The sequence below is a fragment of the Mus musculus genome, chromosome 13, assembly GCF_000001635.26.
Source record: "Mus musculus strain C57BL/6J chromosome 13, GRCm38.p6 C57BL/6J".
Taxonomy (NCBI): domain Eukaryota; kingdom Metazoa; phylum Chordata; class Mammalia; order Rodentia; family Muridae; genus Mus; species Mus musculus.
This window is the reverse complement of record NC_000079.6, coordinates 97,240,587-97,253,557: the sequence shown is the minus strand read 5'-3', so window position 1 is coordinate 97,253,557 and position 12,971 is coordinate 97,240,587. Positions and strand designations below refer to the sequence as shown.

General features: G+C 49.4%; 1 protein-coding gene across 4 annotated transcripts; it reads right to left on the bottom strand.

Annotated features, from left to right (window-relative positions):
- Nucleotides 1-517: 517 nt before the first annotated feature.
- Enc1 (ectodermal-neural cortex 1) lies at nt 518-12,453 on the bottom strand. Of its 4 annotated transcripts, none has more exons than NM_007930.4 (3): nt 12,029-12,453; nt 6,774-8,587; nt 518-3,021 (listed from the first exon to the last, which is right to left on the bottom strand). In NM_007930.4, exon 2 carries the CDS (start codon nt 8,572-8,574, stop codon nt 6,805-6,807), a length of 1,770 nt encoding a protein of 589 aa, NP_031956.3. In that variant the 5' UTR covers nt 8,575-8,587; nt 12,029-12,453; the 3' UTR covers nt 518-3,021; nt 6,774-6,804. The 4 variants fall into 4 exon arrangements, with proteins under 4 accessions (NP_031956.3, XP_030102999.1, XP_030102997.1 ...); XM_030247139.1 differs by lacking the exon at nt 12,029-12,453 and adding an exon at nt 11,818-11,921; XM_030247137.1 differs by lacking the exon at nt 12,029-12,453 and adding an exon at nt 9,559-11,682.
- Nucleotides 12,454-12,971: the final 518 nt, after the last annotated feature.

Here is a 12,971-nt window from a genome sequence, read left to right as displayed (position 1 = left end):
AATGACTGACACTCTTCAAACTTCCGTGTCATTGGATGGAGAGCACGAGGCTCCACCCCTTCCTGATAGCTCTCCAATAAAGTACAACCCTCCCAGAGGCAAAGTCTAGATTCTAATATAAGAAATACACCGCGCACTTCAGGTTGCAAGTGACACAGAAATGACACACACTGCTTTGCTTATTTATAGAGATTCTCCTCTCTAGATGCCAGAACTCAGGGGCAGGGACAAGAGGAGCAGAGTTCAAGGTCAGCCTTGTCTACATTTGAGAGTTTATAAGCCAGCTAGGGCTAGAGAGAGGGAGGGAGGGGAGAAGAAGGGAGTGGGGAGAAGGGAGGGAGAGAGAAGAGAAAGAAAGCCAAATAAAATTTTTTATGTGCAGAACTCCTTTCATAAAATGGTGCTAAATGGTTAAATGAAACGTTCAGAAAACACGTGAACTAATCTTCACGTTGATTATACGAGAAAACACATTTCCAAAATTTTCATTGCTGTCAAATAAAAACTCACAATACAATGAAGAGAAAATCTCTAATAATTTATTGACCTTCAGTTTCACATCGTGAAAAAAAAATAACAGTTTTACAAAACCTTAAAAATGTAGTAGATGCAAACAAGAACATACAGACATGACCGACCATCTTCTAACTTCTACAGGGTTGGGTATGTGAACCACTTATTCAATAGCCAAGAGAGGGATATTATGCGGCTCTAATCACTCTTATTCAGACAGGTGTCAAGCCTGAGAAAAGAGGCTCCCCCATTATACCAGAAGTGGAAGGCTGCCCTTTGTTATCCGTTTCCAGGGCAACCGGCTCACAAAATAAGAAGAACCTCCCCGTCTTATGCCAGGGTTTTTGTGTGTACTGTGCTGTGAATTGTATTTGCTTCAAAGTGTGGGACATTTCACAGGGCGAGAATGGTCAAGTAGCAAGCCCAAATGCCTAGATCAATTGAATGAGCGGGAGTCTAGAAAGTTCCCCTGCCGGCTGGGGGCCCACCCTTGCAGGGCAGTTCCCTCTGGCTCACACAGTAATTAATAGAGGATTCAAGGCCAGGCCACAACTTTGAAACAGCTGCAGAAAATTCTCCTGCTCTCAGCAGCAGCGAAGTGAAGATCTTGAGACAGATTTGCATTGTAAACTATGGAGCGGGGGACAGCTACAAGACAACTGATCATGCCACCAGGGTACAATCAGACACTTACACTGCTTAGAATACATCTAAGGACCAGAAACTGACTGCTCAAATGGTCCAACGGCTCATTTGTTTTTTTGGTCCAACTACAGTCCACTTACTCATGGCACAGACAGACGTGTATAATTAGCCTAAAGTACTAAGGTGGAGAGAAATGTTAAGGAATTATCCGTCATTAGACAAGGTAAACACACTCACAATGTAAAGGTGGCTATCTGCCTTAGGTTCTATTTTTTAATACAGCACTGTGAGAAATATGGATCAAAGCAGGCAGAGCTGCAAGCTCTGGTCTTCCCCAGATCCCTGGGGAAGTGCCCAGTGTACTAATACCTACCACTGCACGGTTAGGAAACAAGCACTTAAGAGGAGCAAAGAATGTATTCACAAATGATCCCAACAGGACCGGAAGACCTCCACAGGCCACCTCGTAACACTGACCCCAAAGATGTCACTTCCGTGTACCAAAGAGCTCTTTCAACATGTATCCAAGGGTGAACACGAACGTTTACATTGTATCAAAATGGGTGTTTTCCTGGGAGTATGAGCCTTTCTAAATCAAGGTCCAAGAGCCACGTGGTCAGTGAGTTTGTTTACACTCCACACATTTTAGTTTTTTCCCCCCCACTGGTGTGGTTACTCGCCCAGGGTAAATAAATAGATAAATAAATAAGCTTTGGACAATGTCTTCACCTGTGCCCTATATACAGAAGTATTCTGGAACCTCTCCAAGGTTTCAGGACATTACACAAACGGGGGAAATACTACAAAGTAATTTGGTCCTCTCCAAGAGTCAGCAGCCGAGACCAAAGTTAGGTAAATCAGACGGACAGGAGGAAGAAGGGCAGACCAATACCCTGCTCTTGTGTGTCCTGCCATCAGTGTGACCAGGGTACCTCAATAAAGAGTGGTCGAGGAAAGGTTTCTCTGCCTCTGGATGTAATTGAAGTTTCCAGTCTTGGAATCTGTCTCTGTCCCGACACTTCAAAAATGTACCCCTCCCCCCACCCACCCTCTACTTATCCTCCAAATTACAGCCCCAAAGTCTTCTTTTTTTGTGTGCGGCGAAGCACACCAACAACTACAAAATGTGCAAAACATACGACCATCCACACAGGCCCCGTACACATGGAGACAACGTAAGCACTGTTTCAGCATGCAGGCCGCAAACAATAAATAGCTAAATCTAGAACACATTTCTTAACAGCCAAGAGAAGGTTTAAAGTCACTTATAAATAGCAAAGAGCATCTACCGAACAGCTACCAACAATGTCCCCATTGTCTCGAGACTTTCCTGGGGGGACCACAACCCTTCGAGATGAGTGGAGAGTCCTGGGGTTCCCATTCTCCAGTCAGCCGGGCCAGCTTCCCTCCTGACCCTTGCTTGGCTTTGCGTCTCCAACGGCAGCTGGCATGGAGGCGTCAAGCTCGGTCTTCAGAGGAAGCTGACAACCATTGCAAATCTTGCACATAAATGGTGGGGCCATGGAAATCAAAAGCTGAATGAGGTACAGCAAGGGAAAAGCCCAGCTTTTCTCTCCCTTTGAGGGGCTGATTAACGCTGACATTAATCCACAATTACCAGACAAGGACTAGATCACAAGTTCAGTCATTCATATTTAAACCATGTGCTACTTATATTGAAAAAAAAAAAACCCGCCCCTCCCCCCACCCCTTCCTTCATGTCCACTTGAGAGTGTTTGCAAGGTGCAGCCGATGGTATTCGAGGAGTCTCAGTAGCAACTGCTCCTGTTTTTCTTTCTCTTCATTAAACTTGCCTTCTCCAAAGCAGAAATGACATCTCATCTCGCCGTGCATCAGAATGAGCTAAACAGGAAAGAAAGAAAGAGGAAAAAAAGTATGAGAGATTTGTGATACATCGTTGTTTTAAGACATTCGATAATAAGCAGGCTATTTAGAAAAATTCAGACTCAGGGCAGAACTGAGCAGACCACTTCTGAAGGTCTGAATGCAATAGAACTGTGTTCAGTCTGAGTTCAACCATAAATGTGCACACACAGCAGGTTGATGCCATGACGACGGTCAGCCCATAAAACAATGGTGTCCAACGCCTGCCCTCTCTCATGCATGAGTATGTTCAAACTCAAGCCTACACAGGTTGATGCTATGATGAGCTGCCATCTTCTGTTTCCAATGTTTGGAAAGAGAGCTATTGTGACATAATCACTGTGTGTGGGGGGGGGGGTCAAGAAAAGGAGATGCCCCGCGCCCCCCACCCCCAACCCACTAATCATAAAGAATCCAAGTGAGGCTTTTTAGAGACAGAAGGCAGCCATAGTTATAAAATGCATCTCCCCCACTCGCTGCCGCAGTATGCCCCAAGCAGGGACAAAGGGAGTTTTTGCAGGACCACTCACTAACTGATCAAATTCTTCTCTTCGCCTTGTGTAGTGAGTCAGTTCCTAATTGTTTCTCTTGGCTGTTGTCTAACAGTGATTCAAGCCTACAAGACATTCCTTAGCCTTTGGTGTCATCCCTTAGCCCCACCTCCTTGTAACCTGTATATCCACATTAGGCCAAAAGAATGTGTCTTGTAATACATAACTTCTCAAGACCCAGCACACTCAGAAAGGAAGAGGGGGTAGTTTCTAAAAGAAGTCACAAGGCAAACAAGTCCACATCCTGTCAGGCGGAGGCCATAAGACACCACAAAATTACTAGAAAATCAGAATAGTTTCTCTTCTAACCCACTGACTGACTGAGCAGCAGGGGTCAGTTCAGATCTCCCTGGTGGGTGAGGTGTCTGTCCCGGGAAGGTGTCTGCTATCCCTGGATGCATTCAGAAATCAGGACTCAGGCTGGAGGGCAGGGCTGACACCCAGAGGCATGTCTGAATGTCATTCCACAGGGCTCTCAGTGTTTTTAACAGCATCTTGCGTATAGTAAACTTTAAACCATTGTTCTCCCTGTCGGAAACCAAGAGACTGGCTTTGATCAGGGGCTCATGTCACCCTTTAAAAGCAGCAAGCCGGCCCTATCAAGATCAATTTTTATGTGCTTGCCTTTCCTGTCAGGGATACCAAGGTGAGGAATGCTGTTTTACATGTAACACAGCATTTCGTTTGCTGTTTCCCAGGGACCGGAAGCAAGTGATTAGCTTCAAATACCTTAACGCAGTCACTCTGGGCTGGAAAAGGGAACCAAAACTGAAGAATAGAAATCACAAACAGCTGATAATCAAAGGAATGGAATGTCCCCAGGACACACAGAGTGAACTCCAGCCAGATCAGAGCAAGGTCTCACTGCAGGAGAAGCCTGTGATATACAGTTGGCTCTGGGCTAGATGGGGCTAGGTGTTCCCACCACCCACCCACCAGTCTGAACTGGGGACAGTTTTCTGGACGTTGTGGTTGAAAGCACTCAACAAGAGCTGTCTTAAGTCCAGGGAGACCTGAAAGGAGGTCAAGAGAACACTGGCAACCTCTCTGCTTGGTCCTTGCCTCCCAATCTCCCAGTGGCCATTTCTGACCTACCACCACAGTACAGTCCCTGGCAAGTTTTCCAGCTGCACTACACACAGTTGGTTCTGGACTAACTCTTAATTTTGAGTCTGTTAATTAGCGCTTCTCACCTAAGATGTTTTTTAGACCTGCTTGAGAGTTGAGTCATGCACCCGTATCGCAAATGAAATAACCACTTGCAGAACACTTGTTTATTCTGGATTACTGAGATGCCAGCAGGGCTGCACAAACCAGTTTGGTGTGGGGTGCTTGCTGTCAGTAGACTGCTCCTCTGGAGGAATCCCATGCCCAGGGACCATGGCCCTGCTGGCTGGGGCAGCTTGGGGGAGATAGCCAAGGGGTTGAAAACAACCATGACACATTGTGAAAAGGAAACCAATCTTGGTGCTTTTAAGTGAGCTACTGAACATGGAAAAAGAAAGGTTAAATAGATGAAACCCCTCTGGTTAGCTGACAACCACTCTGGGGTATCCCCATTTTTCCTTCCAACGGCCCCTTTAGAGGTGTCCCACCGTAAGGAAAGCAGAGCCAAAGTTCTCTCTGGTTCCTCCACAGTGACATTATTTTCTTCTCTTCCGGTTAGCAGTGAGTCGGGAGTCAGCGGGCCCCTGGGCTTCTGTTAAGCCAGTTTGGGTTTTGTTGTTGTTTTGTCAACTTGACAAAAGCTAGAGCCATTTGAGGGGAGGGAACCTCAGTCAATATTACCTGTATACATGCCTTTGGACATGATGGATATGGGAGGACCCAGGCCACTGTAGGCAGTGCTATCTCTGGACAGGTGGTCTTGGGATGTACAGGAAAGCAGTCTGAGCTAGCTAAGGGAGCAAGCCTTCAGGCTCCTGCCTTGAGTTCTGGCCTTGACCTTCCTCACCAATGGGCTGTGACCTGATAACAGGTCAGAGGGAATGAGCCCGTCCCTCCCCCATACTGTTTGTGGTCATGGTGTTTACCATAGCAATAGGATTCTAACAGACACACATGCTGGGGCAATTCCTGGGCCAGGCCTGAGGATATTTCACAGGAGCGAAGCAGCCACACGTGACACCTAACTGTGCAGGCTGACGATTAATTACTGGATCCAAGAGAACAATACATTCTTATGTACACAAGACAACAACCATTATGTACTCAGACGTATGACATAGGATACAATCTGTGTTGTACCAACATCAGAGTCAGGCTGCCTGATTAACTAACTCTCCAAAGGATGAAGTTAGAGTTGACTATGTCTACACAAGACATCACTTTTCAGGAGCACAACCTGGATTTTCCTCCAAAATTAACACATGCTCTGAAGGGACGGGGTGTATTTTGAGGGGAGACATTTTAAATAAGTGACTATACAGCTCTGGAGTCAATAAACTAGGAGCCGCGAGCAGTGTTTTTGTAAGTCTATTATAAAGTACAGAAAGACCTGGAGAAGTGAAATTGGAACAGCAACACAGCATCCCTGGGATGGTCCCAGATGAAGCCGATCAGGTGACAGCTCAACTGCATACTCAAGTGCTTGTGCTCTGGGGTCATTCCTCACTAACCTGACCACTTACTGAGGGTCTAGGACTTTGGGCAATGTACAAGTCAGACTCCATAGCTATCACGGTTGTGCATCTGCATAGGGAGATTATTAGTAATGCCATCCCAGGGGTTGTTCTGAGCATCCAAGGATGCTTGAGTGAAGCATGTGGGCCCTAGGAACAAAGTGAGCACGTTACAACCACTGGCTGGAATCACAATGGAAGTCTGGGGTTCCCACCCTGGCTGGATACTTGTATCACTGGAAAACTTTGTTTAAAGTACTGATAGCATGGGTTCCACCCCAACCCCCCCCCCCCCCCCCGCAAAAGTCTCTAGAGTGGGCAGCTTCTGAAAATCTCTTTGGGAGACTCTGAGGTTCAGTGACAGCTGAGAACCACTGGTTCCTGTTAAAAGGGGTGACAGTGGTGGCCAACCCAAGCAGTTATGTTGTAGGAATGCAAAGCTTTTCAGTTTGTACATGTGTGACTTCAGATGAGACAACAAGCAGTCCATCTCAGTCCACATCCACTCAAGCTACCGGGCTGAAATTTCCAGCTTGCACCTCCAGCTACGGGCTCTTACCTCATGCGTGCTTTCTTTAGGATGCTCTACATTAGGAAGGCAGGTGTTTCCAGGTGCTGACGAATGCAGTAGGGATCAGAGAGTAGGGAACAGTGGTTATGCTGTTCCACACATCTAAAGTTGGGTCGTAACAGTCCAAAGTCTTGCAGCGCTGAATGCCGAAGTACCCTCCAACTACGTAAAGCTTGTTCCCGGACGCCACGGCGTGGCAGCTCATGCGCTTGGCTGTCACATCTCCCACCTTGGTCCACTGGTAAGTCTCACTATTGAATTTGTAAGCGGAGCAGGCAGAGAACTCTGTATCTCCACCCATGATAAAAATCTGGTTTCCCAGCACAGCTGCGGCTGTGTAACGCCAGGGCTGGGGACAGGTGGCCGGCACTGACCATCTGTTCTCGCATTGATCGTAACACTGAACCTTGGGCAGCTTGTCGTGGCTCACACTGGTACCCCCGAAAGCAAACAGCTTAAGTTTGGCACTCACTACAGCAGCATTGCTGACACCTTCGCGGAGTGGGGCTACCATGGTCCATTTGTTGGTTGTGGGGTCATACTGTTCTACTTGCTTTAGGGAGACCGAGGGGGAGGCTGGGAGGCAGCCAGTTGCAGCTGTGTGCCCACCGACTACATAGAGGCAGTGCTTCAGTTCAGCAGATCCATGGCCAAACCTGGCCACCAGCATGGGGGCAGCCTTGGACCACTCCTCATGCAGGGTATCGTAAACCCAGACATCTTTTGAGACTCCGTTCTCTGATCCCCGCCCCCCAGTAATATATACTTTGCAGCCAATTGCACATGCGCTGAACTCTTTCCTCGGGCTGGGAATGTCAGCCTTGGGAATGATTTCTTTAGCCTTCTGGTCTACCAAGTACAGTTTGTCACACATGAAAGTCTGCCCTCCCAGGAGGAACAGGGCATGGCCAGTTTTCCGAGGACGAGCACAGAGACTGGTGACCACGCCGTCATTCTGTAAGATTTTTAGTTTGCACCTGATGGCCTCTTCCACGATCTCCTTACTCTTTCTCTGCTTGGTGATGAGTTCTTCCATCGCCACGTTCTCCATGAGATAGATGGCAGGAAGGAGGGCCAGCCTCACTGTCTGCAACAGTTCCGGGAGGTAACAGTAGCGCTTCTTCAGGTCATAGCTGATCCAGTTCATCGCAGACTCATACACCAGCCTTTCGTCTTCCGTCTCCAGTTCTTCACTGGACAGCAGCTGCACAACCATGTCCTGGGGCAACTGGAGGAAATCTTCGTTCTTCCGAATGGTTTGGAAGTTGCTGAGACACATTCTCCAGGAGAGTTCGTACAGCTTGGTGCACTGGTGGGCATCAGACAACAGCAGCATACCCAGGCAGTTGGTGGGATGCAGGTTCTTCTCTAGAAATTCTGCACACGCATCTCTGATGTCCTGGAACTCCAGCATGTCACCAGCCTCCAGGAGCGACTCAGCATTTTCTTCATTGATAATGACCCGGGAGGAGTATGCGTAGTCTAGAAGCAGCTCTAAGACTTCTGGGTGGATGGAATTGTCGAAGTTCACCTCACTGTCCTGGCTCTCTTTCAGGCCACCACTGAACATGGCTTCGAAGTAGCGGCTGCACGCAGCCAGCACTGCCCGGTGGCAAGGGAAGGTCCTGTTTCCCGCATGGAGAAGGACATCTGTGAAGAGCCGCTGCTGACGCAGAAGGTTCAGGTGAGTGAGAACGCTGTCCGCGTAGGAGGACTTATGAAACAGGTAGATGTTGATGGAGCCACTGCTGGCCCTGGACTTGCGGTTCTCATGCACACTGACTGACATTTTGTTTCAACTCCTAAAAGAAAAGAAAACAAACCCATTGAAGCCGGTGTTCTTGATGTTCCCAGCTGTAGCACAAAAGCAACAATCACTTAGACAAAGAAAACAGAGCCTTGTTGTTGTCAGTCCGCTGCCTCCTGTTCCGGGGAAGGGGGGGGGGGGCGGGGCGGGTATGGCCACTCTAGAACAAAGTCGGAGAGAACTACCTGGAAGGAGAGACACTCCTTGTAATGCTGCTGAACTATCAGAACCATTCATGGTTGGGGGGCTAGGTAGGGGAAGAGGATAGAGGAGGTTTACAAGCAGGTTTATTTAGAAGACCTGACTGACAACTTCCAACTTTCCGGACACCAGAAGTTCTTAGGACTTTGTAAGTCAGCAAAAGCTGAGGGAGGCCAGCCTCAGTCTCTCAGTTCCCAGGGCTAGGCCAGCTGATTCACTACAGGCCACTTAAAATGCCAAGCTTCCCGCTCTCATAATGCCAGGAACGTCAGGAGGCCACCGGCTTTAAAGCCCTATGCAACATAAAGCCACGTGTAAAACCAACACCTACTAATTAGAAATTCTATTAAGAATTCCTTTGGTCAGATCCAAACTCACGAATACACGCAACTACCCAACTCCTGAAGTGGCCAAGCTTTTACTCCAAGGTAAAAGAGACCGTTTCTACCTAGACGGCTCTACCACTCCAGAGCTCTAAATGCACAGAATGTAAACATTTGTGCACACTGATCCCCAGGCTGCAGTGAAAGCACGAGGTAGATGCTGGCCACAATTACCTCCCATCTTTCTGAACCTGGACAGCTTCCAAAATGAGACTTTGGCACATAAAAGGAAGAATATTTTGAGCAGGCAGCTTCGTGCTAATTTTTTTTTTCCTTCTGTTCTTCCTGCTCTATACCAATTCTTGGAAAACCATCACAAGAACAAAGGATGCTTCCGCCCACCTCTTTGATTAAACACTCCATCACCGGGACTGTTACGTACCTGCAGATGCCGCACCTGCATACTGGGAGTTCAAACTGCAAACACTGCTTTATGTAAATGTAAAAGCACACAGGGGTGTGTGTGTGTGTGTGTGTGTGCGTGTGTGTGTGATTCATGTTCCTATGTGTGAATTTTAACAGCCATTGTTCATGGAGGGCTACTGTAGAGTTTATTGGCTAGCTTTAGTGCTTTTCTAAGTACCAAAATTAGCACCAGTGGAATCTAATGCTATCTCTTTTGGGTATCTGTTGTAAGAAAACTAGGGGCCAATAATATGGACAATGTCCACTATCCATCTTAAAAAATGGAATTAACTCCCCCTTCTGACAACACTCTTCTTAGGCTCTGAAGGAGGATAAAACCTTAAGAATCTGCCAGAAGAGGTTGTTTATGGCGGTAGGATAGACTCTGTAGTTAGCTACTGTTATCTTTTCTGATGCAAACAGCCTGAACTTACAGCCCAGCTGGGTCCCACTGCTTTTCCTTCAGTCATTCAGATTTTTAATTTATATGCCAGAAATTATTAATAAATATGGCTTGCCAGATTCATGAGCTAAAACTGCAAAATCCCCCTCCAGCCCCCCACCCCCGCAGCTGTGAGGTTTGGCACAGAAAAAAAGTAACAAAGGTAGGTGTCTGATGAGACACTCGCTCTTATCTTTAGGCGAGGTAACTTGTTTTCCTCTTAGTTTTGGAATGTTACTTTCCATGCGGGGTAAACAAGACCAAAGACCAAGTAAGCATCAAACTTACAAAGCTTCAGTGTTGCGAAGCCTGCACACAGCACCCAGGACTTCCCAGTGGGTAGCGGGATGAAGAGGACCCAAGCATCTCCCCCACCTCAAGCAAAGGCTCTATCTTCTAGTCCAGCTTAACCCAATGTGGAAAGTTCTGCAGAATGACCCAGTGGAGGCATCCTCTGTGAAGACACTAAGCTTAGGAAGTGTTCAGGCTCCCAGGCACTTGCAATCTGCTTGCTTTATCCCCGTGGATGCCATTTAAATGAATGCGTTCGGTCTGAGTTATTTTGAGGAAGACTTTAAGCCTAAACCTCTAAATGATTGTCTCTAGTCTAAGGAAGCTGCCTCCTCTCGGGCTAAGAGCCAAGAAAGGAACACAAGAATCTAAGTGCTAGCAGGCTGAGCTGGAATCCCACGGGGCTGGGGAGTCAGGGTGGTATAAAACAACGTTCACAACCAGGTGTATACTTAAGAAAACAGTTTGTCTAGAAGGCCTACAGGATGTGCACCACTCTGCATCCTGTGTTTATGCTGCTGTGTTTTCTAAGTCTCCCCCAGAAAACCAGGAGGCAGAGTCTAACCTGTCACCTTGGATCCCATCCCACTGGGAGAGAATGTCACTGTCACAATCTCTCATCTTGCAACCACTGTATGATTAAAACAAAAGGTGCTCCTGAAGACCCTAGGGAGACAACGTGCTCTCTGGTTTAGAATCATGCAAACATCAAAATATCCAGACATAATTTATACATACGGTTATACAAAAAACACCTTCAACATAAAACGAATCATCCTTTCCAACATTTTTTAAAGACCCCAGAGACATAAATCTGCATGCTAAGGAAATGACCCCCAAAATGCACACATATACTTAACTTGCGTCTACAAAGAAGGCAGAGAAAAAGACTGCTATTACTGTGAACATCAAAAGGGCACCTAGTTCAGTGACTTCAGTTCACTTCCTGCTGCTTCCAGGCAGGACGTCTGCCTCCAACACTGGGAGCACCTCCATCTCTCTCCTGGTTAAGCCTGATCTCGATCCCACGAGCAAAGAAGCCAGGCAGACGTTCCCAAGCACTCACATTACTGACAACAACGGAGCCACACTATAAAGATGTTTACCAAAATAGCTCTTGGCCACGCCGTCCCCTCCAACACTTGCAACGGCTACTCTCAACACGCTGGACATGCCAGTGAGGACGACACCAAATTACAAGTCCAAGTCCACTGTTTCATCTCCACCCCGCCCACCAATTCCTACCTAGCCTTTGAAATTAATAATGTCATTCTAAAAGGCAAAAGCTTGCAGGAGAAGAAACTCGTTTTTCAGGAACCAGTTTTCATTCATTTGGCTGCAGTCAAGTGGCCGCAGGAGGAGGTCTGCGCATGGCCTCCACCGCCCCCCAAAGCCGGCTACGAGGCACCCTGGGGAACCGATCCCACGCGCTGGGCTTCCTGGAGACTGCTAGGAGCCGGGATATTATCCCCAACCTGGTTCCTCGCACCCACCGATACTTGCCCGGGCGTTACACCGCAGAGGGGAGGCAAGTTGCTCTCCCAGTGCCGTTCCCACTCCAGCGACTGTTCTGCCTCGAGAGCACCTCCTGGGCTTAAGCCTCAGCCAGGGTGGCGGGCGCCGGCTCGATGCTCCCAAGCACACCCCGCGGCCGACTCCCACCGCCCGAAACCCGGGCGCCCGCAACAGGTTTGGGGTTGCAGGGCAAACTTACAGTAGTGGCGGCTGGCCTCTGCACACAACCGGCTGCGGTTCTTGCCTCGGTCACCCGCAGGGAGCCGACGAAGGGCGTCTCTGTTCCAGGAAGCGGTGGCGATCGCCGGGGAGAAAGGAGCGCTGGGAAGGGAGGCGATAGCGTCCGGGGTAGTGGCTCCCGGGCTGGTTTCGGCAGGCAGCTGACCTCGGTCTCCGGATCTGCTGCTACGGACCTGGCGCCCCGGCCGGGCCAAGCGTCTGCCGGCGCGCGCCTAGCCAGGGGAGAGTGAGCCTGCGGCGGCCGCGCCGCGGAGGAAGGCGGTCTGCACGCAGGGGGAGGGAACGGGGTTGCGGCGTGAGCGCTGGCGGCCGCCTGGCGTCGGCTCCGGGTCTCTGCAGCGCCTCCGTCGCGCCGCTGGCTCTGAGGCTGCGGGAGCTGACTGCGCCGGGCCACCGTGCGCCGGCCTATAAGTTGCGCCCGGGAGGGGGCGCGTATGCAAAGAGACTCGCTAGGGGGAGGAGGGAGGAAGCGCGTCCACTACGCGGGCAGGAGCGGGAGGAGCTGGGGGGGGGGATGACGGGGGGGGCGGTTAGCCGGAGAGGAACTAGGGGAGTGGGGCGGGGAGCGAACGGAGACAAAGCGGACGCCCTCGCTCAGCAACGGGCAGCTGCAGCCCTCGGGGACCGGGAAGAAAATAAGTTTTAGAGGCTCGGAGGGTCTTCGCCTCCTCGGGTCAACCCCATTCAAGGCTAGGTCGGGGGCTGGGGCACCCAACTCAGGGGAAAGCAGCCCTAGGCGCTTTCCTGCGCTCGAGGGTGCCGGGATCCTAAGAATGCTCAGTGGAGTAGCCAAGGCCAAGCTGGGGATCCACCGCTCCCGCATGCACTCACTGGGTTAGACACCCCAGCGGCAGGCAGAGCCTAGTTCCCGCAGGAGCAAGGGAAGAAGCCTAGGTCTGGAC

Coding starts and splice junctions, on each gene's coding strand:
- Enc1 (NM_007930.4), bottom strand. CDS start 8,574: ATGTCAGTCAGTGTGCATGAGAACCGCAAGTCCAGGGCCAGCAGTGGC.